This window comes from Mandrillus leucophaeus, unplaced genomic scaffold (genome assembly GCF_000951045.1).
Source record: "Mandrillus leucophaeus isolate KB7577 unplaced genomic scaffold, Mleu.le_1.0 Scaffold139, whole genome shotgun sequence".
Classification (NCBI taxonomy): Eukaryota; Metazoa; Chordata; class Mammalia; order Primates; family Cercopithecidae; genus Mandrillus; species Mandrillus leucophaeus.
The window spans coordinates 2,023,228-2,050,384 of NW_012101354.1; the positions used below are offsets into that span (position 1 = coordinate 2,023,228).

The window sequence follows — 27,157 nt, forward strand, 5'->3', positions numbered from 1 at the left end:
TTTTTTTTTTTTTTTTTTTTTTTGAGACACCGTCTCACTTTGTCTCCAAGCAGGCTACAGTACAGTGGTGTAATCACAACTCCACCTCCCGGCTCAAGCAATCCTCTCACCTCAGCCTCCCAAGTAGCTGGTCCACAGGCCTGCACCACCATGCCTGGCTAATTATTTTATTTTTTATTGTAGAGATGGGGTCTTGTGTTGCTCAGGCAGGTCTCAAACTTCTGGGCTCACATGATTCTCCTGCCTTGGACTCCCAAAGTACAGGGATTATAGGCATGAGCCACCCACCCAGCCACTCCCTTCTTACATCCAACTGAGCTAGTTCTGTCAATCTCTTCTTTTCTTTTCTTTTCTTTTTTTTTTGATACGCGCGCGATCTTGGCTCACTGCAACCTCCGCCTCATAGGTTCACGCCATTCTCCTGCCTCAGCCTCCCAAGTAGCTGGGACTACAGGCGCCTGCCACCACGCCCGGCTAATTTTTTGTATTTTTAGTAGAGACAGGGTTTCACCATGTTGGCCAGACTGGTCTCAAACTCCTGACCTCAGGTGATCTGCCCGCCTCAGCCTCCCAAAGCTGTCTGTCTTTCTTAATATCCCCCATCCTTCTGTGCTCTTCCATTCCCACTGCTGCTGCTCCTTGCCAATAAGCCAAAACTAGAGTCATCAGTCCTTGGAAAACGAGTAGGGGTTGGTGATTCTAGGCAAATATATAAAGATCATTTTCTACAATTCTTTATACCTCCTTTTATTATCCACTCCCCTGAAGGAGGTGAAATTTAAACAGAGGGATGTTTTGTTTTGTATTGTTTTGGTTTCACTTAAGTCTTTTATTGAAATATACATACAGAAAAGTTCACATAAATGTGTAGCTCAATTTTCATACACTGAACACACCCATATGACCAGCACCAGGATGAAGAAACAACTTTACCAGCACCTCAGAAACCCTCCTTGGGCTCCCTTCCAATCACTACCTTCAAGGGTAACTGCTCTCTGGATTCTAACAATATTGACTAATTTTATTTTAACAGAGTTTTTGCAGACAAATGGAAAAGGCTTAAATTGGGAAACATTTGAGGAAAAGTGCTTCTTAGAAGCTTGAAAGAAAAAGGAAAAGAAACTGGGAAGGAGAGGTCTAGGCAATCTAAAAAGAAGTAAAAGGAAGAGAAGAAGGGAGGGAAAAAAAAGGAAAGGAGGAAGGGAGAGGGAATGAGGAGGGGAGGGAGAGAAAGCAGAAATCTGAAGAGAGGCAGCAGTGGCTCACTCCTGTACTCCCAACACTTTGGGAAGCCAAAGCAAAAAGATTGCTTGAACTCAGGAGTTTGAGACCAGTCAGGGCAACATAGTGAAACCCTGTCTCTATTAAAAATAAAAATAATCAGACAGACGGGTTGGCACACGTCTGTAGTCCCAGCTGCTTGGGAGGCTGAGGCGAGAGGACCGCTTGAGCCCGGGAGTTCAAGGCTCCAGTGAGCCATGATCACACCACTGCACTCCAGCCTGGGTGACACAGTGAGACTCTGTCTCTAAAACAAACAGCAACAACAAAAATATGAAGAGAGATAATCATACTACCTAATTGGCTGCCAGAGAAACCTAACCGTGACACTCTTGTTAAGCTAGCCTTCTCCACCTCACTCCCCCCTCAACTCCCACATTGCCCCTCTAATCCCTCTCCATTTAACATGATTTTAAGGTGGAAAGCCCTCTGCTCCAACTCTCCCTCTTTAGGTGACACATTAAATTTCATTAGTGATATATTTTGGGGGGTTAATAGTTGCCCTTCTTTAGCTGAATAATTTTTTTTTTTCTTTTGAGACAGAGTCTGCTCTGTTGCCCAGGCTGGAGTGCAGTGTTGCAATCTCAGCTCACTGCAACCTCTGCCTCCTGGGTTCAAGTGATTCTGCTGCCTCAGCCTCCCAAGTAGCTGGGATTACAGGCATGCACCACCATGCCCAGCTAATTTTTGTTACTTCCAGTAGAAATGGGGTTTCACCACTTTGGCCAGACTGATCTCAAACTCCTGACCTCAGGTGATCCACCAGCCTCGGCCTCCCAAAGTGCTGGGATTACAGGCTTGAGCCACCGTGCCCAGCCACTGTTTAAATACAATAACAAGGAATAAACTGCTATTACAGTGGCGGACACATGATAGATGTTAGTTAGACTCTACTCTTTCTATGATTTTCTCTAGGGCCTTCCCTGGGCCAGTATGTCAGTGTAGCTATTAATTAAAGCTGATCTGATTACTTAATCTAAATGTAAAATGGCAGCTGAGAATGTTGGTCTGGTATCTTTTGGGTATATACTAGCATTTTAGTCAGGAACTTTAATACAATGGAAGGTAGGTAGGGGTGAGATATTTATGAGAAGAGAGGCTTTTCTGTTCTCAGGAGAAAAACCATAAAAGACTTTGAAATGGACAAAAACATTCTTGAGCACTGTCTAGAGGAGTCTTTGAAATTATCTAATCTATGCCTGTCATTGTCTTTGAACTATATTACTGTGTAAATAGACAAAACTTTTGGCAGTGCAAGGAATTCTTATACAGAGAGACACAAATGAGTTTTGTCAAGTCAGATACAATTTATTTTCACCCTGTGAAAGAGTTTATTCCAAACATTACATTTTATGTCCTGTGGATATTGACCAATCGTACATCTATTAGCAAATTCATTTCAACATCCCTAATTGAATAAATATGTAAGTCTTCTGATTCTTTTTTGAGACCAGTTTCACATCTTACTAGTTTCCTTTTTTTTGTTTTTTTTTTGGGGGGGTTGGGGGCGGGGTTTGCTTTATGAGATACAATCTCGCTCTGTCCCCCAGGCTGGAGTGCAATGGTATGATCTCGGCTCACTGCAACCTCCGCCTCCCAGGTTCAAGCAATTCTCCTGCCTCAGCCTCCTGTAGCTGGGATTACAGGTGCCCTCCATCACGCCCAACTAATTTTTGAATTTTTATTAGAGATGGGGTTCTGCCACATTGGCCAGGCTGGTCTCGAACTCCTGACCTCAGGTTATCCGCCCTCCTCAGCCTCCCAAAGTGCTAGGATTACAAGCATGAGCCACCGTACCTGGCCCTCTTAGTTCCCTTATTTTTATGAGTTATGATTTTATCTTTTTGAAATTTACCTTTAACCCTGCACTATTCTGATTACTTGGCTACTTTCCTTAAGCTACATGTAAGGACAGCCCTGACTGCAAAGGAGACAAGGACAGGACAGGGCTTGATTGTGTTCCTGATATTCTGTTTGGCCCATCAGAGGGTGCTAATGGTATGTGTTTTAAACCCAGCCATTGGCTGGGCACGGTGGCTCACGCCTGTAATCCCAGCACTTTGGGAGGCAGAGGAGGATGAATCACTCAAGCCCAGGAGTTCAAGACCAGTCTGGGCAACATGGTGAAACCCTGTCTCTACAAAAAACACAAAAATTGCCTGGGCATGGTGGCACACACCTGTGGTCCCATCTACTTGGGAGGCTGACGTGGGAGGATCACCTGAGCCCAAGAGGTGGAGGTTGTGGTGAGCTGAGATCAGGCCACTGCACTCCATCCTGGGCAACAGAGCAAGACTCTGTCTCAAAAGAAAAAAAAAAAATTAAACCCAGCCATTTCTATAGTCTCACAATTTTTTTTTTAAGACAGAGTCTCACTCTGTTGCCCAGGCTGGAGTGCAGTGGCACGATCTCAGCTCACTGTAACCTCTGCCTCCCAGCACTTTTAATCCCAGCTACTTGGGAGGCCAAGGCATGAGAATCCCTTAAACCGGGGAGGCGGAAGTTGCAGTGAGCCAAGATGGTGCCACTGCACTGCAGCCTGAGCAACAGAGTGAAACTGAGACTCTGTCTCAAAAAAAAAAAAAAAAAAAAAAGAGAGAGAGAGAGGGAGAAAGAAATTAGAAGCTCCCTTTGTCTTCATAAAACCCCAAAACTCTAGCATGATTGTCAAGGCTTCTTAGGACCCCAGCAACGTGAAAAACTGTCTTGCTACTTCACACAGTTTCCCAGATCAGCCTTCTTTCCCAACTTTCCTCTGGGAGCTTTTCAAAAATACGTATTTCCAGGCCCCAGTGTAGAGATGCTGACTCAATTGGAGTGACATAGGGCCAAGAGATTCTGTATTTTTATAAAGTTCCCTGGGAGCTTCTAATCAAACAAGTTTGAGAACCAGGGATCCACATGGAGGTTTCTTATGGTTTTGTGTCTCTTCACATGTGGCTCCTTCTGCCTGAAAAATGTTTCTTCACCTTTTCTTTTTAATCTGAATAATTCCTATACTTCCTTCAAATGTCACATCCTCCAGGAAGCTGCCTTTGATACACTTTTTCCAGTGTAAACTGTCTTTATCTCCTCACTTATCTGTGAACAACGTGAAGAGGCCGTCCTTTATCTTTGCATCCACAGTGCCCAGAACAATACCTAGCACATAGTAAATGCTCAGAAAGTTTGTTGGATGAAAGGAGTCTCTTGCTGCACTAGCAGAACCTCATTCCCTCTAGGGGAACTCTTGCTACAATTTCCCTCTTCTTTTCCTACTGTCCTCTGTCAGGGGTCAGTCACCCTCTGTCTGACCTTTTATAAGATGAGGTGGTCCTCTAAATTGTTTTCCCTTCCTCTCTCCCCTTGCCAGTCTCCAACCTTCCCATTCATCCTCATAATCCCAGCTTAGTTTCTATCCCATCTGAAATGTTCCGTAACCACCTTACCCAGAAATGATCCTTTAAACACTGAACATACAAATCATTTGATAAGCGTCGTATAGTTGTTTCTACATAGTATGTGTTGGAGATATACAGCTCATGCCCAAATATGGGTCATGGTCACCCTATCCTAACCTCCTCCCAATTATTATGCTCTAGGACTTCAACATTTGTGGCTTCCCACTTACTTGATTACATCAAGTGACTTATTTTTTTTTTTTTTCCGAGACGGAGTTTTGCTGTTGTTACCCAGGCTAGAGTGTAGTGGCACGATCTCGGCTCACTGCAACCTCTGCCTCCCGGGTTCAAGCAATTCTCCTGCCTCAGCCTCCCGAGTAGCTGGGATTACAGGCATCCACCGTGCCCAGCTAATTTTGTATTTTTAGTAGAGACGGGGTTTCACCATGTTGGCCAGGCTGGTTTTGAACCCCTGACCTCAGGTGATCCACCTGCTTCGGCCTCCCAAAGTGCTGGGATTACAGGCGTGAGCCACCACACCAGGCCATCAAGTGACTTTTTTTTTTTGAGACGGGAGTTTCACTCTTGTTGCCCAGGCTGGAGTGCAATGGCGTGACCTCTGCCTCCCAGGTTCAAGTGATTCTCCTGCTTCAGCCTCCTGAGTAGGGATTACAGGCATGCACCAACATGCCTGGCTAATTTTTTTTGTATTTCTAGTAGAGACGGGGTTTCTCCATGTGGCCAGGCTGGTCTCGAACTCCTGACCTCGGGTGATTCGCCCGCTTCCACCTCCCAACGTGCTGGGATTACAGGCGTGAGCCACTGCACCCGGCCTTTCAAGTGACTTTTATAACCATGCCATATCTGCCATTAATTACAGTTATTATGGGATAAAGCTTATCATAACCTGTAATTTCTCCACCTAAGATATAAACTAACATTTTAGTCTCATTGCAACCTGCTACTCTTCAGCCCCTCTCGTTCATTCCCACCAAATCTGAGCTTCATCTGTCTCATGTTCTGCATGAGACAGTTCTTCAACACCTTCCTGTTCTCCTAGTTCATCTGTCTCATTCCATCTTTTGTAAAGAACCTAGATGCTGTGGTCAGCTGTTTCAACAAAGGGGCAAACCAGGCAAACCAATCTCTAGACTTCCTTATTGCCCTCCTCCCACTGTTCCCTCTCTACTAGTCCTTTGACCTAAGCTGTTTTTTCCATTCCAAGGCAGCCAGGAGTTACTGACCAAAGTCACAAAGCCATGCTGATTGGGACTACTATAAATTCTAATCTACTATTTAATCTTAGCTCTTTCTTGCTATTTGGAATCATTGCCATTTTCTATAGAACTATTTCCAACCTCCATTTTTTCCTAGATCCTCTATCTCACCCCCATCCTTTTTATTTTCAAAAGACTGACCATACTCAGAAAAACAAGTCCATTCAATGTGACTTTCCTAAATGTTTAGCCACTCGAAATCTCTATACATTTAATCTCCCACTCTTCCTTTATAGTTGCCAAAGTCAACCTGTCTCTCTCCCTCTTGACCTACTAACTTTCTCTGAGACTTTAATTCTTTCAGTATTGCCTCTTTATTTATTTGTTTATATTTATTTGGAGACAGGGTCTCGCTCTGTTTCCTGGGCTGAAGTGCAGTGGCCCCATCTTGGCTCACTGCAACCTCTGCCTCCCAGGTTCAAGCGATTCTTCTGCCTCAGCCTCCCTAGTAGGTGGGATTACAGGCGCCCACCACCATATCTGGCTAATTTTTGTATTTTTAGTAGAGACAGGGTTACACCATGTTGGCCAGGCTGGTCTTGAACTACAGGCCTCAAGTGATCCACCTGCCTCAGCCTCCCAAAGTGCTGGGATTATAGGAATGAGCCACTGCACCCAGCCATTATTGCCTCTGAAAGTAAATAATTACATTTTTAGTTTTTCTCTCTCAATGAGCTCATTCCCCTTTTCTTTTTATTTTATTTTATTTATTTATTTTTGAGACGGAGTCTCACTCTGTCTCCCAGGCTAGATAGAGTGCAATGGTGTGATCTCAGCTCACTGCAACCTCCGCCCCCTGGGTTCAAATGATTCTCCTGCCTCAGCATCCTAAGTAGCTGGGATTACAGGTGTGTGCCACCACCCCAGCTAATTTTTGTATTTTTAGTAGAGACGGGATTTCTCCATGTTGGTCAGGCTGGTCTCGAACTCCTGATCTCATGATATGCCCGCCTCAGCCTCTCAAAGTGCTGGGGTTACAGGTGTGAGCCACCGCATCCGGCCTCATTCGCCTTTTCTAAAAACATGCTTGAGTCTTGCCTATTCCCCAAAAGAAAATCTGCTGCTACAGCTCTGCCCTTTCCTTGCTTTACTGTTAAATATTGCTACCACTGTTCAATATTGCTACCACCTCCTCACTCCTTACCGTCTTGCGATTGACCTCTGTCACCTCCATCTTTAATTTCTGTATCACATTTAACACTGACAACCTGCCCTCCCTTTCTTCATTTGCTTTCCATGGCTCTTTTCTAATTCTCTCCCTACCACTCTGATCATTTGTCTCTATGTCTTTTGCTAACTTTTCCCCACATTTCTGTCTTGAGATTTTTTTCTTTTTTTAAGAAACAGGGGTTCACTCTGTTACCTAGGCTGGAGTGCAATGGCATGATCACAGCTCACTGTAACCTCAAACTCCTGGCTTCAGGCGATCCTCTCACCTTGACCTTCCAAAGTGTCCGGATTACAGGTGTAAGCCACCGCACCTGACTGGAACCTCTTTTTTTCCTACGTTCTCCTTTGTAAGCCCATCAACTTCCACAACTTTACTTACATTTATGTGAAAAAGTCCAACATTTGTACATCTTTAGCCTCTACTTTTCTCCCAAACGCCCACACCTACATTTCCTAGAACCCTAAAATTTCAGATATGGAGCTCTTAGAGGTCATTTATCCTAAGTCTTCATTGCCTGGATGTCTCCACCAAATGGTTCATTCGCTTTTAATAAAGTCCATGTTTACAGGCCAGGCACGGTGGCTCACACCTGTAATCCCAGCACTTTGGGAGGCCGAGGCAGGCAGGTCACCTGAGGTCAGGAGTTTGAGACTAGCCTGGCCAACATGGCGAAACTCTGTCTCTACTAAAAATACAAAAATTAGCCAGGCGTGGTGGCATGCACCTGTAGTCAGGAGGCTGAGGCAGGAGAATCACTTTAACCCGGGAGGTGGAGGTTGTAGGGAACCGATATCGGGCCACTGCACTACAGCCTGGGTGACAGAGCAAGACTCCGTCTCAAAAAAAAAAAGGTCCATGTTTTCAAAACTGAATGCCTCATTTTCTCTGCTTTTCAGTTCCATTCCCAAATTGACTCCTCTTCTTGAATTTGTTTCTATAAATAATCACCTTGAGGCACACAGTCTTCTCATTCTCTATTCAGTCAGCTGCTAGTCTAGTGGATTCCATTGTCACACACTCTCTTGATTAGGTTCACTATTTTCTATTCTTAACTACCACGTTTCTAGGTTAAATCCTAATTATCTCCCACCTAACGTTTGCAGAGGACTCGGCTAGAGTGCTCATCTCTAGTAGTTTTCTGCTTAGAATTCTGAGTCTTTTTATTCATTACCACCAAATTAATATCTCCATAAATAGCAATTCTTATCTGCCATTCCTTTTTGTTTTTTTTTTTTTTTTGAGACGGAGTCTCACTCTGTCGCCCAGACTGGAGTGCAGTGGCGCCATCTCAGTTCACTGCAACCTCCGCCTCCCAGGTAAAATCGATTCTCCTGCCTCAGGCTCCTGAGTAGCTGGGACTACAGGCGCACGCCACCACACCTGGCTAATTTTTGTATTTTTAGTAGAGACGGGGTTTCTCCATGTTGACCAGGATGGTCTCTATCTCCTGATCTCGTGATCCACCCTCCTTGGCCTCCCAAAGTGCTGGGATTACAGGTGTGAGCCACCGCGCCCAGCCTTGTTTTGTATTTTTAGTAGAGACAGGGTTTCACCATGTTGGCCAGGCTGGTTTCGAACTCCTGACCTCGTGATTCACCCGCCTAGGCCTCCCAGACTGCTGGGATTACAGGTGTGAGTCACTGTGCCCAGCCAGGCCTGTAAGCTTTCTAAGGGCAGAGACTGCCTTACTATATATGTACCCCGCCCCCTCCAACTAACACAGTACCATCCACATACAGACAGACGCCCAAGAAATGTTAAACTGTGATTCTGGATAGGTTAACTAGTATTAACCATATTTACTAAATGTTTATCACATATTTACACTGTCCTCCTTGTTTCAAGGATCTTAGTCCCCAAGGGATCACCCTGATGGAATATAAAAACTTCACATAAGAGTTAAAATACAGAACGTAAGCCATTAGTGTTTTCCAAGAGAACTCGGGTTGAGACTCAGTCTCCCTCTTCCACAGGCCAAGTGACATATCATAATACCATTGGTACCGTTTTATTTTATTTTTATTTTTCGCTACAAGGTCTTGTTCTGTCGCCCAGGCTGGAGTGCAATGGCGCGATTTCGGCTCACCGCAACCTCCGCCTGCAGGGTTCAAGTGATTCTCCTGCCTCAGCCTCCCAAGTAATTGGGATTACAAACGCCCACCACCACGCCCAGCTAATTTTTGTATTTTTAGTAGAGAGGGGGTTTCGCCATGTTGGCTAGGCTGGTCTCGAACTCCTGACCTCAGGTGATCCGCCCACCTCGGCCTCCCAAAGTGCTAGGATTACAGGCGTGAGGCACCGCGCCCGGCCTGTTAGTACTATTTTAAAATCGAATCTGACCTCCAAATCATTTTCTGGAGCTCGATCATTTTCTGCTAACACTGCGCAAAGTTTAATCCTCTCCACCTGATATGAATAAAGGGTTCCATCCTTTCGCTCTCTAGTTTGACGCCCCGCTAAGCCTCTCGGGCGCGGGGCGCTGGAGTGAAGGAAGCCGGAGCCCACCAAAGGGGCAAAAATACCACAGCCAGCAGCCCCACCCCCGATATCCCCCACAGGCTTCCAATTGGTCCTTGTGTCTCACTCTCTTTCCAGGTTGGTGTTCCAGCTTGCCGGTCGCCTCTATAGAGCCCACCTTTAGACGGCGACTATTGGTAGATCGTTACGTCATTGCCCCATCTACCTCACTCCCACTGGCTCTCATAGGAAGGGGCGGTCGTAACGTCATGGGCAAGGGCCGCCATTTTGGCTGAGCAACACTAGTGACAGGAGCCGAAGCAGCAGCGCAGGTTATCCCCGTTTCCCCTCCCCCTTCCCTTCTCCGGTTGCCTTCCCGGGCCCCCTACACTCCACAGTCCCGGTCCCGCCATGTCCCAGAAACAAGAAGAAGAGAACCCTGCGGAGGAGACCGGCGAGGAGAAGCAGGTGAAGTGGAGGGGGTGCGGGCGGGCGAGCTGGGGAGACCGTGATGGGGTGGGAGACGGTCTCCCACCAGTGCGGATTGGTCGCCATGGTCTCAGGCTCCGCAGGGGTTGGCCACTTTTTGCGTCACGCAGGGTGAGCTTCAACACGACCTGCTGCTTTGGCGCTGGTTTGTTGGGTGCTTTGTCACTCAGTAGTGTACTCTTCCTGATTGGCCAATAGGCCTACTGCTCAACCCTTGGACGCTGTGCTATAATTGGCCGAGCATGGACGCGGGGCGGGTGTTTGGAAAGAAGGTGAATGGAAGGGGTCTAGCTGGTGGTCCTGGGTGTGATGTGTGTTATGGGTTAGTAGAGGTAAATGACCCAGCATCCGGGCTGGGGCCCGCAGCCTCAATCCGCAAAGATAGGGGTCGAGGTAAAGACGTTTAAAAAGGACGAGTATTGGGGGAGGGGAGAAGTGTAATTATTATTATGGCTAGTTTAAGGCGGCAGCTTTCTCAAGAGACCTATTTTAGTAGCTAAGGATGGTCTATTGCTCACCTTCAATGAGGACCCAACAAGATCGAAGAGGACTAGAGTTCCAAACAGAATCATGGTGATTAAACTTGGAAAAGACGCCGACAGGGTCGTGAGAAAGACACCACTCTCTTCCCCTAGACTTCCAAGGCAGGGACTTAGTGCACCCGCGATTCCATGATGGAAACTCGCCAAATAAACCCCTTATTGGAGTTTGTATTTGACTTTTAAAATTTAGCACTGGGTTCAGGCACTCATTAAATACACTTGGTGTTATATCTATGCGTGATTTTCAAGAGAAAGGAATATAATCCCACTAAAAAGAGCCATACGTTGACTTCAGATCTTTTCAGAAAGTCACTAAAGGGCAGCAGGGACCACAAGAAACAAAAAGAGATTGACTACAGTAGTGAGAGCCCCTGCACCACCAGGGTAGGTATTGATTTTTTTTAATGAAAGCTGGTGGGTAAATACTAGTGAGCCTACTGTATCTTTATTTTCCTGAGGTTAAAAACAGTATCATTTTCCTCTCTGTTTATCAGCTTGCTACCATAATATTTGTGGAAATGTTGAAGCAAGGCTGTGCCATTACTCAGGTGGAGATCTTTGAAGAAGGCCACATAGCTAGCCTCCTCCACAGGGAGACCTAACAGGTGGCTTAGACCCTGAATAAGGAAGGAATTGCCTTGTTGTGTAGCAATTTTTAAAAAGAAAGAAAAGAAAAAAATGAATAAGGAGGGAACATTTAGCAAACTGTTTCTTCTTGTTGTAGAGACGGGGTTTCAACATATAGCGCATGTGGGTCGCAAACTCATGAGCTCAAGCAATGCACCCGCCTCAGCCTCCCAAAGTGCTGGGATTACAGGCATGAGTCACTGCGTCCAGCCCCAAACCATTTTTTTTTTTAATTTCTCATGTGACATGTAGGATAGCCTAGGGAACCCCCCTACTCATCCTGTATCACCAGAAGCCCTGCTAGCTCTTTTTTCTCTTTGTCTGTCTTAGCATTTGTGCTGAGTGATATGGCCCATTCTGTGATTAAAGTATTGTGTTTAGTATCACCTTTAGCCCAATACACATAGGTCCCTGGGTGGTTCCTTGGGTGGAGTGTGAGAAGCAGCTTGTCTTTTTCTTCTCACAGTAGTCATCTTGAGCTTTAAGGATTTTAACAAAGGTCTGGCTTTAACAGCAGAGTGGAGATAGCATATTTACAAGTGGGTGGATCTCCAGGAGAAGTTGAGAGTATAGTTGTTATCAAATGTGAGAAGCAGTTGTTTCTCAGTCTTTAATTTTATTTGGCTCATTTGTTTTCTCCAGGACACACAGGAGAAAGAAGGTATTCTCCCTGAGAGAGCTGAAGAGGCAAAGCTAAAGGCCAAATACCCAAGCCTAGGACAAAAGCCTGGAGGCTCCGACTTCCTCATGAAGAGACTCCAGAAAGGGGTATGGGGCATAATCTCTTACCCTCTTTCTTTGGAGCCAAAGCGGGTTCTTGGAATGAAGTCTGTAGAGGTTCTACTGGATCCTTTCTGGAGGTTTTGTTGTTGAACAGAAGTAGAGAGGAATTTGAAATTTGAAAAGAGCAAGTCAAATTAATGTAAATCCCTAATGTGGTATCAGTTCCCTCCTGCTTTTTGTGTAGGAAATTAAGGCCTAAATTGGAGCACTTGGGTATGTGGGGGAATGAGGGAAAGATGTTAGAAACTGAAATGCAGACTGCCCCCAGGCATTTGCCTGTTTGAATGTTGGAGGTTTTAGGATTGTGTACTTTTTAAGCATTAGAGATAAATTTTGGGATGCATCATTTCAGAAGAAGATCAAACCATCTCTCCTACAGAAATAAATCCTCAACTTGAAGTGAATCAGTTTCTTCATACCCTTGAAGTGAGCACCAGCCATTAATTATATTCCTGCAACAAACGTATTTTTCCTGTTCAGAGTGGTCCTCCTCACCAAGAGAGAGTCTACTTTCATAGTCATGTAGCTCCTGATCAGATTTTTAGTTCCCAAAGGTACCTAAAGCTGACTGAGGGATTATATTATCTTTTAAAAAAAAAAAAATTTGGGTGCGGTGGCTCACACCTGTAATCCCAGCACTTTGGGAGGCCGAGGCGGACGGATCACGAGGTCAGGAGATCTAAACCATGGTGAAACCCCATCTCTACTAATAATACAAAACATTAGCCGGGTGTGGTGGTAGGCACCTGTAGTCCCAGCTACTTTGGAGGCTGAGGCAGGAGAATGGTGTGAACTGGAGAAGCGGAGCTTGCAATGAGGTGAGATCGCGCCACTGCACTCCAGCCTGGGACTCCATCTTTTGAGAGCGAGACGCCGTCTCAAAAAAAAAAAAATTATTTCCTTTACTCTCTTCTGCAATGACTATAAGATTATAAATCATCAAATTGAAGTGTGCTTCTCTGTGTAGATAAAATAGAGGGTGAAACATCCCTGTGGAGGATCCCAGTTATTGAGTCTTAGTCACAGATGATAATGTGATGCTGATTTGCATTTACCTTGCTAGAGGCAAGGCAGGCGTGGGCAGGCTGTCACAGTCATGGAACATGTGTGGGAGCTGTGAGAGTCAGAAGGAAAATACATTATCCTCGTGAACAGGCCCAGTTTCTATTCCTGGTCTGGGAGAATAATCATTTTGAGGTTGTTGGCTTGTAGTTGATCTCCTGGTGGCTAGGATAGCCCCATATTTATCCTTCTCTATATCTTACTCATTTCTGTTTCTCCAGTGCCAGGTTATTGCCCTGTACCCAGTAAGGTCCTCAGTTACCCTTTATGAATAAGTGATTTTGGTTGAGCCATCCTATACTGAGTGGGGTACAAAGGATGGTAGGGGCTTTCCCTTGACTCCAAAACTATTTACTCTAGCTGGAAAACTGCTTACGTACCTGAAAAAGTCAGAACACACTGGGGAGAAGACATAAGTACATGTAATTAATGTTAAACTGTGTATGCATGAGGTTAATCAAAGAAGACTTCTTGAAAGATCTGAGTGTGCATGAGGGTTTATAATGGATGTGAGATGTGAGTCTCCTTGTTTTTGAGGAAGGCCAGAGTGCCTCACTCACCTAAACCTCCCTCTTATCTCTTAGCAAAAGTACTTTGACTCAGGAGACTACAACATGGCCAAAGCCAAGATGAAGAATAAGCAGCTGCCAAGTGCAGGACCAGACAAGAACCTGGTGACTGGTGACCACATCCCCACCCCACAGGATCTGCCCCAGAGAAAGTCCTCGCTCGTCACCAGCAAGCTTGCGGGGTAACCTGAGCCCCCCTCTCCTCCCCTTCCTCAACCACTGGACTTTTATATATTATAGGCAGGGATGAAATGGGCACCTAGTCAGATCTTCTCAGCTTGCTAGCCAGAAATGACTGTGATTTTGCTGGGGGCTGCTGAGAAGGTAATGTAGGTTGAAAAGGGGCTCTAAGTTGATTTCTTTGGTTAGATTGAGACTTCCACACACTCTCTGTAGTCCAGGTAGGGCCCAGAAATAGGAAAGGCTAGGATTGGATAATGCTGCAAATGTTTTTTTGTGTGAGAAACTGGAGAGATGTGATTTCTCCTTTTGGGAGAGAATGTCCCAAAATTGATTAGACTGAGCCTTGGGAATAATTTGGCAGGTTTAACATCCCAAGGCTAACCTAACATAGTTGGGAAAGGTAGATTGAATGAGACATGTTTTCTGTGCTTCTAAGTGTTCTGTCCCTTAGGCTGCTATTGCTTCATGTTTCCATTATGGCAGGTTTAGAGAATCCTTAAAAAGAAAAATTGACTTGCTTGCCTAAAACTACAGTGCCCCCTTAGCCTCCATTACTTAGTATCTCTTACAGTTTGCTCTGGCTCTCAAATAATATAAAGATTGGTGAACATTATTCACAGAAAATGGGCACCTTCTCTCTCTTTTCCAGCATGTTGCTTTTGAAAGTATCATGGGATAGTGGGAAGAGCACTGGTTTAGGAGTCAAGCTATCTGAGTTCTCGCTCTACTCAGTCCCAGCAGAGCTGATGTATAATCTTGGTTAAGTCATTTATCCTCTCTGGATTTCTATTTCCTCACCTGTAAAATAGAGTTAAATGTATGTAAGATTGATTCTGATTCTGAAGTCATAACTGCCAGCAGAAAAACTCCGTACTGTTCATTGTAAAACGAAAGGTGAGGAAGGCTTGTGGGTGGTGAGTCTCTGCTCTGTAATATTGGGAAAGTACTACAGAGGGGAACCATTTGAGGGATACATGAGGACACAGTAAATTGAGGTTTGGGGATTATAAATTCAGGCAAGACAACTTTATAGATATCACAGTCTTGAGGGTCAAAAAAAAAAAAAAATAAGCTAGCCATGGACGCTTCTTGCCTCTGACCCAGCCCACTTTCCCAGCCTACCTCTGGGCCTTAGCTGCTAAAAAGCTTCTCTGGCAGCAGAGCTGCAGGCCTGAGAAACATGCCCAGTCATGCACATATGTTGACCATGTTTCAGATGCAATCTGATGCCAGATATATTGTTAGGGAAAGAGGAAGAAGGGTAAACTGAGCTAGCCCCTGGGGCTGAGTACTCCTGCAGGGCTGGAGGAGCAGGTTCTTAGAAGATGATTCACCTTGGAGGAAGCTAGGGAAAGTGGTTAGGGAGGGAGAGGAGGAAGACTGAGAAATCTCTGCATTCCCAGAACTCAGCAACCCAGCTCTTGTATGATGAGGAGAGGTAGCCTTGCTCATTCGTGAATAGGTGGAGGAAAGGGGTTGCAGGTGACCCGCATCTTCAATCTAGTTATCACCAGCTTGGCTAGAATCTTATTGAACGCAACTTGCTAGTTATGACAGAGAGGGCCAGGGTGAGAACGAATGTTCAAGAGAGCAAGATTCTGTAATCCTCTTGCCCTCCCTCTCGCATCACAAATTCTGATATGCCAAACATTTGGCCCAATGAGAATGACTGACAGACTTGCTGATGTGCATGTGGGGGGATGAGGTGTGTATATACTTTTCTTCTGACTGGCCAGTGTTCAGGCTGTCATTCAGATTGGATAGGAAAAAGTTGGTGAGGAAGGAATGGAGAGAGCAGGATCCCTGGACTCCCTGGTCCCCAAACTCCTTGACTGTCACTTGTAATTGTATATAATTTTTGTGTTTCTTGCTCCATTTCCTCATGCTGTCATCCTTAAAGTCCATGTGGGAAGGGGAAAATGCTGAACACCATTGTATAGTTTCTTCAACTGTCCCAGCCATGTTGTACATAGATATGTCATGTTATTATATATATAAATATATATATAATTTTGTACGTTTTCTTCATCTCCGATCTTCTCGAATTCTGTACTTTTTTTCTTTTCTGTTTGAGCTGCCTTCTCTATCATTCAGCTTGAGTCCTCAAGACTACTGGTCACAATGAGTCTGCTTTTTAGGAAGGAATAGGAGGAGCAGGGAAATTAGAAAAACTGTTGGTCTCACTCTGTCTCTCTACCTGGTCATCTTCAAGGCTAAGAAAACAAACAAGCTACATTCTGTATTTGCCAGTTTCCACAGCATGAAGTACCTAGCTTCCTTAGCAAGGAGGGGTCATTCCAAAATCCAAATGCAAATTGCTTTGATTAAACTTAGATTATTAAATCCACTCGGAACAGCATGTGTGTGGTCTGGTTCTGGCCTCCACACAGTCACCATGTCATCACTGTGCTACTTCAGTCTTTGCAAGTAGCTGTGGCCATGCCTCTGAAACTGAGCCTGCTCTGAGTCAGGCAGCTTACCCACCTGGAAACCTCCAGTTATTTTCATCTTATCTAAAGAATTGTTTTTCTGTTTGTTATCCATGGATATCCCAGAAAGGCAGATAATGTTGTTTCGTGGATAGGAAAAGACTGAAATTCTCTTTTTTGATTTTTTGCAACTCCCTTATGGATAGGATTCAGACATATGCCAGGTTGCCTAATGGTTGTTAAATGTGGAGGAATCATGGGTAGAGACTGGGATGGAGTTCAGGGTTTTTTTCCCCTATTACTTGACGTGTTTTTTTTTTTTTCTTCTGTGTTCGTCCGCAGTGGCCAAGTTGAATGATGCTGCCCGGGGCTCCGCCAGATCCTGAGACGCTGCCCTCCCCGCACCCGGGTCCTGTGCTGGCTCCTGCCCCTTCCTGCTTTTGCAGCCAGGGGTCAGGAGGTGGCTCGGGTGCGGGCTGGAGAGGCAGAAGCCCTTGCCCGTTGGTGTCCCAGCACATGGAGCCCCTTGGGCTGAGCACCAAGACCTTGAACCTTTTTTGTTTTACCTTTTTTCCAAATAACAGTTGGGAGAAATCTCAGTGAAATTCTGGGGGTGGGGGTGGGGTTGAGAGGGTGGGGTGGGAGATATGGAGGAATATGAATTAGGGCTTGGAGTTGGTAAAAACATTCCTGACTATCCTTTTTAACCACGTGGCTGGTGTGGGATAGATGTGAGGGGAAGGAAGTGGAGTAGACTAATGAAAAGGGGTTCTAGTTGAGCTCTGTAGATAAATGCCTTGTTTCAGTGTGGTTGGAGACCTGGTGTCAGATAAAAGAAACTCCATCCGCACAGACAGATTCAAACAGCTGCTCTGGTTCTGCAGAGCTAGTTGAGAACTCAACGTTAATTATTTTAAAAAGTAATGTCCTTGAAATAGATTTGCTGTGGGGAGAAGAGCAGTGAGTGTGGGAGAAAGGAGTCGTGAGCATGGGGAACCCCACAGAGCCCAAAGGACTTTCTCAGTATTTGAAATAAACAAAACAAAAACCCATGAAAAAACCCAACTCAGAAATACTCTGAAGCAGTTGGTGTGTTTTATTGGGGTTTGGGAGGGGGAGGAAAACAATACTGAAGACATTGTTAATGTGAGATGCGGCTGAGTTCCCCAATACCATCGCTTAGGGAAAGGGAGCAGGAATGTTGGCATAAACCTTGTCCATCCCTTTGTTTCTGTAGCTAATGTAGAAGATGCATCAACCTCAGTTTGTGGCTCACAAGATGAGGCATTTAAGGTATTTGATCTAAACGGTTTCTTGACACCTAAGCCTAGTCCAGGCTTAGCAAAAAAGGAGGCCCATTCTCCTTTTTGCCTTTGTCTTCCATTCCTTTTCAAGTTCCCATGTCTGTGAGGGAGAAATGTGACAAACCAAAAGAAATACGTTATTTCTTTGTAATAAGCCAAAAGAAACTCAAGTCTTTCTGCTGGTGGCCAGCAGGAGGCAGAGTGATTTCTTTCCTCATGATGTCCCAATCTGCATTGCTGGAAACCTGCTACTGAAAGAAGTTAAAAGCTGCCTGTGAATGTAATGTACAAAAGAAAGGTTACCAAAGGAGAAACAAACTCCGGCAGGTACGGTGGCTCACGCCTGTAATCCCAGCACTTTGGGAGGCCAAGGTGGGTGGATCACTTGAAGTCAGGAGTTTGAGACCAGCCTAGCCAACATGGTGAAACCCAGTCTCTACTAAAAATACAGAAATTAGCTGGCCGTGGTGGCGCATGCCTATAATCCCACTTACTTGGGAGGCTGAGGCAGGAGAATCGCTTGAACCCAGGAGGCAGAGGTTGCAGTGAGCCGAGATCACGCCACTGCACGCCAGCCTGGGCGACAGAGCGAGACTCCATCTAAAAAAAATAAATGAATAAAATAAAACAAGTACAAACTCAAACTAGAGACACAAGTTAATGGTGTTTATTGTGGTGGGGTTAGTGAGCCATCCCATGATTTCCTCCTGAGTATATCATCCCTGGTTTGTGTTTGCCAGCTGGGGAATGAGGTGAGGTTTGTAAGGCTATTTCTTTCTCTTTTCTTTTTTTTTTTTTTTGGCAGTGTCTTGCTCAGTCGCCCAGAATGGAGTGCAGGGTGCAAACACTCACTGTAGCCTCAACCTCCTGAGCTCAAGTAATCTTCCCATCTCAGCCTCCCAAGTAGCTGGGACTACAAGCACACGCCACCACACCTGGCTAATTATTTTTTGTAGTGACGAGGATTCACCATGTTTCCCAGGTGAGTCTCAGAACACAGGCTTAAGTACTCCTCCCATCTTGGCCTCCCAAAATGCTGGGGTTACAGGCATAAGCCACTGCGCCTGGCTGAGAATATATTTTTTTTCCTTTCTTTTGTAGACAGGATCTCGTTTTGTTGTATAGGCTGCTCCTGAACTCCTGGCCTCAAGCAGTCCTTCCATCTCAGCCTCCCAAAGTGCAGGGATTACAGGTGTGAGCCACTACACCCAGCAGTTGGTGCAATTTCATTTTAATACAAGTGAGGAAGTTAAAATGTGGAGATAAGTTACTTGTAAGGTAGAAAAGCTGGTTAGCTGAAGAGCTTGAGTTAGTATCTTAGGCTTTTATATTATTTCTTCCCACTATTCCTGGCTTCCCTGGTCCTCAATTTTAATTTGTGGCCTTAAGAAGCCTGGGGTGTGGCCAGGCACGGTGACTCACACCTGTAATCCCAGCACTTTGGGAGGCCGAGGCGGGTGGATCAGGAGGTCAGGAGATCGAGACCATCCTGGTTAACATGGTGAAACCCCGTCTCTACTAAAAATACAAAAAATTAGCTGGGCATGGTGGCAGGCGCCTGTAGTCCCAGCTGCTCAGGAGGCTGAGGCAGGAGAATGGTGTGAACCCAGGAGATGGAGCTTGCAGTGAGCCGAGATTGCGCCCCTGCACTCCGGCCTGGGTGACAGAGCGAGACTCCATCTCAAAAGAAGCCTGAGGTGCCAAAAATGTTTGGGGCTATCTATATTTTGTGTTACTCCTTAGCCTTTTTTTTTTTTTTCCTTTTAGTTCTTCACCACTGCACACTTGGCAGGATGTATTTCATTTTAAAACTTGCCAATCCATGTCCTTCACTCCCATACGATAGGGCTAAGCAAACAAAGCAAACTGATTCTGCAATGCTTCTAAATAGTTATTCCTGCTCATTATTTTAGCTAGATGTATTTATCCCAAAGAGTTGAATCAAAGGTTCGTCCACTCCTCCGACATGATTGTGCTGACAAGCCTCTCAGCTGAGCCATCTAATATGCAGGGTGGCGGGATGAAGTCACCATTACTGTCCAACAGCTTTTATTTTAAGCTGGTGTGGGCTAGGCATATTAAAGACAGGCAAAAGAAAAATAACTTGGAGAGTTGCCATTGAGGATATATCCACAGTGAGCCAACAGCACCCACACAAGCAGCCCTCGTCTGTATAATGCCCTGTACTGGGTCTTGAGGGAGATTAAAAAGAAAGAACTGTTCCACCCTGGGGAACTTGAGATGTGGCAATAGCACACAAATGTAGGCAGATTTATAGTTCTAAGAGAGTTCCAATAGCTAAGCTAAGGGAAGGAGAGTCAGGAGATAAGCTGTTAGCTGAATTTTTTTAAAGACAGATGACTTACTAGTAAAGATAAGGTGGGACCTCCCATGCTTGGGCTGCAATATTTTAAGTCCCAAGTGACTGTTGAATTCTCGCTTTGCAGTTGGAAAAATAAGCTGGTTTTGGCCAGATAAACAGTGTAAGAGGTCATTTCTGCTCTAGAGGAACATGTAATCTAATTGAGACACTTCTACATATAATGCAAGATAGCATACGGTTAGTCAGGTAGTAGAATTCTGAGAAGAGAAAATCCGACTGGACTCATAAGGTAAATATAAGTGGTGGAAATGGAAATTTAACTGGGCCTTGAAAGGTGGGTAGTATTTAAACAGTCCAGTTACTTAATAAGTGCCCACAATATGCCCAGCATTGTGCCAAAATACAAGGTAAATGATATGTGGCTGCCTCTTTCAAGGAGATTACATTGTAATGGTGGAACTACACATGAAGAAATCATATTACAGTGTTATACTTGCAGCAGTGGTGGTCTAGCTATACAGAGGAATAGGGATGAGTAATTAATAATAGTTGCTTTTTTTTTTTTTTGCAACAGTCTCACTTGATCATCCAGGCTGGAGTGCAGTGGTGTGATCTTGGCTCACTGGAACCTCCACCTCTGGGTTCAAGTGATTCTGCCTCAGCCTACTGAGTAGCTGGGATTAAGGCATGTGCCACCATGCCCTGGTAATTTTTGTATTTTTGGTAGAGATGGTGTTTCACCATGTTGGCCAGGCCAGTCTTGAACGCCTGACCTCAAGTGATCCACCCACCTCGGCCTCCCAAAGTGCTGGGATTGCAGGCTTGAGCCACTGCTCCTGGCCTGATTTTTTTTTTTCTCTTTTTGAGATAGAGTCTCACTCTTGTTGACCAGGCTGGAGTGCAGTAGTGAGATCTCGACTCACTGTAACCTCCGCCTCCTGGGTTCAAGCTATTCTCCTGCCTCAGCCTTCTGAGTAGCTGGGACTACAGGCAACTGCCACCGCACCTGGCTCATTTTTGTACTTTTAGTAAAGACTGTGTTTCTCCATGTTGGCCAGGCTGGTCTCGAACTCCTGACCTCAGGTGATCTGCCTGCCTCAACCTCCCAAAGTGCTAGGATTACAGGCATGAGCCACCACGCCCAGCTGTGGTTTTTTGTTTTTGTTTTTGTTTTGAGACAGGGTCTTGCTGTGTTACCCAAGCTGGAGTGCAGTGGCGTGATCTCAGCTCACTGCAACCTTCACCTTTTATGTTTAAGCTATTCTCGTGCCTCAGCCTACCGAGTAGCTGGGACTACAGCTGCGCACCACGATGCCCGGCTAATTTTTGTATTTTTAGTAGAGACGGGGTTTTGCCATGTTGACCAGGCTGGTCTTGAACTCCTGACCTCAAGTGATCTGCCTGCCTCAACCTCCCAAAGTGCTGGGATTACAGGTGTGAGCCGCCATGGAGGCCTAGTATTTTGAGTACTTACTATGTGTCGAGCCCCATGCTAAGTGCTTAATTTACATCTCATTTAATCCTCACAACAATTTTATGAAGTATATACTCTTAGTATGTCCATTATACAAATGGTAACACTAAGACAAAATAACTTGCCGAAGCCCTAAGTCACACAGCTTCTGAGAGCAGTGACAGGATTTACTCCGCTGCCTGCAGAGGGATAGGGAAAAGAATGGTCAGGAAAGGTTTCAGGAGAAAGTTCTGAAGGATGAGCAGGATTTCTCCAGAATGGTAAGGTGAAAGGGGGCATTTTGGTAGAGGGACCAACCAGTAGAGAAAGATGAGAGGGATGGACTCTTCGGTGTTTCTATAGTGGCAGTATCAAGTGAGTCCTGGAGAGTGTCTGGAGACCTGGCCAGGAAGGTAGACAGGAGTCATGTTACAGAGGATATGATATGCAGGCAGGCCTAGGTTACAAACAAGGGATATAGTCAGATTTGTGTTTTAGGTAGGTTGCTGCCAAGTTGTGTGGAAAAGGGATTTAAAGGGGGATGGATTTAGTGATGGACTGGTTCTAGTGTTAGGCTGCCTGGTGTTAAATCCTGATTTTGGCCGGGCATGGTGGCTCACACGTGTACTTTCAGTACTTTGGGAGGCCGAGGCAGGTGGATCACCTGAGGTCAGAAGTTCGAGACCAGCCTGGCCAACATGGTGAAACCCCCGTCTCTAGTAAAAATACAAAAATTAGCCAGGCGTTGTGGCGGGTGCCTGTAATCCCAGCTACTCGGCAGGCTAAGGCAGGAGAATCGCTTGAACCCAGGAGGCGGAGGTTGCAGTGAGCCGAGATCAAGCCACAGCACTCCAGCCTGGGCAATAAGAGTGAAACTCCATCTTGAAAAAAATAAAATTTTTAAATCCCGGTTTGTTTTTTCAATAACTCTGGACAAGTTTCTTTAACTTTCTGCCTCAACTTACTTACTTGCACAATAGTAAAGATATGGTACCGACCATGAGGGTGATTGTAATGATTAAGCAAGATAAGGCTTGTAAAGTCCTTACTTCAGGGACTACAGAAGTGCATAAAACATGGTTCCGGCCGGGCGCAGTGGCTCAAGCCTGTAATCCCAGCATTTTGGGAGGCCAAGACGGGCGGATCACGAGGTCAGGAGATCGAGACCTCCTGGCTAACACGGTGAAACCCCGTCTCTACTAAAAAATACCAAAAAACTAGCCGGGCGAGGTGGCGGGCGCCTGTAGTCCCAGCTACTCGGGAGGCTGAGGCAGGAGAATGGCGTAAACCCAGGAGGCGGAGCTTGCAGTGAGGTGAGATCCGGCCACTGCACTCCAGCCTGGGCAACAGAGCGAGACTCCGTCTCAAAAAAAAAAAAAAAAAAAAAAAAAAAAAACATGGTTCCGTCTGGGTGTGATGGCTCACATCTGTAATCCCAGCACTTTGGAACGTGAAGGTGGGTGAATGGCCTGATGTCAGGAGTTGGAGACCAGCCTGACCAACATGGTGAAACCCTGTCTGTACTAAAAATATAGAATTAGCCAGAAGTGGTGGTGCATGCCTGTAATCCCAGCTACTTGGGAGGCTGAGGCACGATAATTGCTTGAACCTGGGAGGCATAGGTTGCAGTGAGCCGAGATTGCACCATTGCGCTCCAGCCTGGGCAACAAGGCGAAACTCCGTCTCAAAAAAAAATAAAACATGGTTCCTGCCCTCAAGGAGTTTACAGCCTATAGAGGGATATAATAAAAACAAATAGACAAGGAATTGGAAGGGATTGGTGCTAAGACAGGGATAAACACAAAATGCTCTAGAAGCACAGAGTAGGGGAACCTACCCAATTTGAGAAGGTGGGGAAGGACAGGAAAATCCTCTCAGAAAATAGCTTCTAAGCTGAGATCTGATTAAGTGGAAGAATTTATTCAGGTAAAGGGGTTAGATCGGGAAAGGGGTCTTCTGGGTGGAAAGAACTACGTAAAATGATTCAGAGTTATTACATTCTGCAAACTGGGACTAATTCAGAGTAACTGTAGTGAGCATCCAAGGGGCAAGGCCAAGCTGGGCATAGTCAGGTACCTGTAATCCCAGTTACTCAGGAGGCTGAGGCAGGAGAATCGCTTGAATCCGGGAGGCGGAAGTTGCAGTGGGCCGAGTTAGCACCATTGCATTCCAGCCTGGGCGACAAAGTGAGATTCTGTCTCAAAAAATAATAATAAATGAAGTATCAATGGTGAAGTTTGAAGTAACTCAGGTGAAGTAACACCTAAGTGGAAATTCCATACTCCACTCAGTAAACCATTATCATGGGCTAGTTGAATTGTAAGACACTTTATTATGTTGCTACAATATTTCAGGTGAGAGATGGTTAGGAACCAAGGAAAGTGATGACAGTGGGTATAAAGAAGAGTAGACAGGGCTGGGCACGGTGGCTTATGCCTGTAATCCCAGCACTTTGGGAGACTGAGGTAGGCGGGGATCACCTGAGGTTGGGAATTCAAGACCAGCCTGGCCAACATGATGAAACCCCGTCTCTACTAAAAATAGTAAAAATTAGCTGGGCGTGGTGGCGGGTGCCTGTAATCCCAGCTACTACTCAGGAGGCTGAGACAGGAGAATCACTTATCGCAGGGGGCGGAGGTTGCAGTGAGCCAAGATCGCACCATTGCACTCCAGCCTGGGCTACAAGAGCAAGACTCCATCTCAACAAAAAACCCAAAAACCAAATACAAAAGAAAAAGGACTTGAGTATCCATTTGATTTGGCAGTTAGTAACCTTTTTGAGACCAATTTCAGTGGATTTGTAGAGGTGAAGTCTGGCTTGTAGAACTAAGTAATGTGGAGAGGTTTTGTGGTTGTTTTAGGATGGCAGCAATTGAGGTATATTTATTGAAACAGTGAAAGGAATAAGTAAAACCTGGAGCTCAGTAGAGAAAGATAGCCAAAAAGCAGGGTTCTGAAGAGAAAGGAGATGAAATGAGCACAGGTGGATATCGTTTAGTTACATGGTCTACTTCTGCAGACATTTGCTGAGCACTTACCATGTGCCGGCCGTGTGGGGTTAGCCTAGTTGGGAAGCCAACTGAGGAAGAAAGTGGTCTCAGGTAGGACTATATATGCCTCATCCTGCTGGAGACTCAAGGTGAAAATATAACAACAGTAAACTCCCAGCTGTTTGTTATTGACCGGGGCTAGGTAATTTATAGGAGTCCTTGTCTGACAGTTTTAGACTTGTAAAGTAGGATGTTAGAGAGGTGGGAGTGTAAAAAGTATAAACATAAAAGGACATAGAAGAGAGGAGGGGCTAGGCCCAATGACTCAGGCCTGTAATCCTGACAGTCTGGGAGGCTGAGGCAGGGGGATTGCTTGAGTCCAGGAGTTCAAGACCAGCCTGGACAACATGGTAAGAACTCATCTCTACAAAAAATGAAATTAGCCAGGCGTGGTGGCACACGCCTATAGTCCCAGCTACTTGGGAGGGTGAGGTAGGAAGATCTCGACCCAGGAGTTCAAGACTGCAGTGCACAATTACCATGCTTGTGAATAGCCACTGCACTCCAGCCTGGGCAACATAACCAAACCCCATCTCTTTAAAAAGGTGGGAAGGGGGTAGTTAGGAAGCAAGCAATGTTGAGGTTCTAATAGATTGGTACCATAAACATGTGCCAATCCATATCTTTGTGCTATTTTCTCTAGAAGCACCTAGCTCCCTGGGCACAAGAGCAGGGAAGACATTATTGTTTAGATCCTGGGTCGTGATTTGTAAATGGATAAAGTATACTAAGAAGGAAGCAAGGGGATGAAAGTGCTGGTGAAAGATTGTGTAAGGAATCTCTCTGATTATGGCTAGATAAGAAAATAGGCTAAGGAAGGGGTGATAAACTGGTCAAGCCAGGCGCAGTGGCCCACACTTGTAATCCCAGCATTTTGGGAGGCTGGGGTTGGTGGATCACGAGGTCAGGAGTTTGAGACCAGCCTGGCCAACATAGTGAAACTCTATCTCTACTAAAAATAAAAAAAATGATCTGGGTGTGGTGGTATTCGCCTGTAATCCCAGCTACCAGGGAGGCTGAGGCAGGAGAATGTCTTGAACCTGGGAGGCGGAGGTTGCAGTGAGGCAGGATTGCGCCATTGCACTCCAGCCTGGGTAACGAGCAAAACCCTGTCTCAAAAAAAAAAAAAAAAAAACTCTGGTCAAGAGAATTATTTGTTTCTTTCTTTATTATTTATCTATTTTTAAGAGAACCCTTAGGCCGGGCGCGGTGGCTCAAGCCTGTAATCCCAGCACTTTGGGAGGCCGAGATGGGCGGATCACGAGGTCAGGAGATCGATACCATCCTGGCTAACACGGTGAAACTCCATCTCTACTAAAAAATACAAAAAACTAGCCGGGCGAGGTGGCGGGCGCCTGTAGTCCCAGCTACTCGGGAGGCTGAGGCAGGAGAATGGCGGGAACCCGGGAGGCGGAGCTTGCAGTGAGCTGAGATCCGGCCACAGCACTCCAGCCTGGGCGAAAAAAAAAAAAAAAAAAAAAAAAAAAAGAGAGAGAGAACCCTTTATAAAGTCAAAGAGCAGATGATTTAGAAGCAGAAATGATTAACCTGGAAGTTCAGCACATTGTAGCAAGAATATAAAATTTTAGATTGGAGCCAAGTGGTGGCTCATGCCTGTAATCTGAGCACTTTGGGAGGGGAAGATTGCTTATGCCCAGGAGTTCGAGACCAGCCTGGGCAACAAAATGAGACCCCATCTCTACAAAAAAATTAAAAAATTAGCCATGCATGATGGCATGCACCTGTGGTCCCAGCTACATGGGAGGCTGAGGCGGGAGGATAGTCTGAGTCCAGAAAGTGAAGGCTGAAAATGAGCTGTGTTTGCACCACTACACTCCAGCCTGGGCAACAGAGTGAGACTCTGTGTATAAATAAATAAAACTAAGGGAGTTTCTTCACATCCAGCTGTGAAAGTAGTTTGCTAATGTATCTGGAGTTTTGCTGTTATCTTTTGTTAAAAATCAACTTGCCGGGGTGAGGTGGCTCACGCCTGTAATGCCATCACTTTGGGAGGCTGAGGTGGGAGGATCACTTGAGTACAGGAGTTTGAGACCAGCCTGGGCAATGTAGGGACACCCTGTATGAAAAATTTAAAAAAAAATTAGCCAGGCGTGTTGTGTGCCTGTAGTTCCAGCAATGGGAGGCTGAGGTGGGAGCATCGATTGGGCACAGGAGGTTGAGGCTGTAGTGAGCTGTGATTATACCATTGCACTCCAGCCTGGGCAACAGAGCAAGACCCTGTCTCAATAAATAAAATAAAGTAGCATCAAATTGATACATATCCTAGAGTAGTTACCTTTTTTTTTCTCTGAGCTCCAACAGGAAACAATAGTATTTACATTTTTAACTGAAGACAAAACTCTGCATAGGAGAAATTCAAACATCAGACATATGAGGGTGTTTTTTGGCAGAGGCAACTTACTGTCAATAAAGTCACCCCTGGTGAATGCCACCTGCTCACATGTACAAAAGAAAAGTCATACAGTGATCATGAGTCCTGGTTTGACCTTAAGGTCCACGTCTGAAGTGTCGTTTATGATTAGGGAAGTCTGAGTCATCCTTAGGCTTCCTCTATTGCATTTGAGTCATTTCCTTTTCTACAGACCCAAACTGTACAGCCCAGGATATTTCTTAAAAGAAATATCCAGGCCGGGCGCGGTGGCTCAAGCCTGTAATCCCAGCACTTTGGGAGGCTGAGACGGGCGGATCACGAGGTCAGGATATCGAGACCATCCTGGCTAACACGGTGAAACCCCGTCTCTACTAAAAAGTCCAAA

At 45.5% G+C, this 27,157-nt stretch overlaps 1 protein-coding gene across 7 annotated transcripts; it reads left to right on the forward strand.

Annotated features, from left to right (window-relative positions):
* Window positions 1–9,823: 9,823 nt before the first annotated feature.
* Window positions 9,824–17,325, forward strand: ENSA (endosulfine alpha). 7 transcript variants are annotated; one of them, XM_011973599.1, is made up of 4 exons: window positions 9,824–10,034; window positions 11,867–11,992; window positions 13,654–13,820; window positions 16,593–17,325. In XM_011973599.1, exons 1-4 carry the CDS (start codon window positions 9,978–9,980, stop codon window positions 16,606–16,608), a joined length of 366 nt encoding a protein of 121 aa, XP_011828989.1. In that variant the 5' UTR covers window positions 9,824–9,977; the 3' UTR covers window positions 16,609–17,325. The 7 variants fall into 7 exon arrangements, with proteins under 7 accessions (XP_011828989.1, XP_011828994.1, XP_011828987.1 ...); XM_011973604.1 differs by having other exon boundaries at window positions 9,838–10,034; window positions 13,654–13,750; XM_011973598.1 differs by having other exon boundaries at window positions 9,859–10,387.
* The last annotated feature ends 9,832 nt before the right edge of the window (window positions 17,326–27,157 follow it).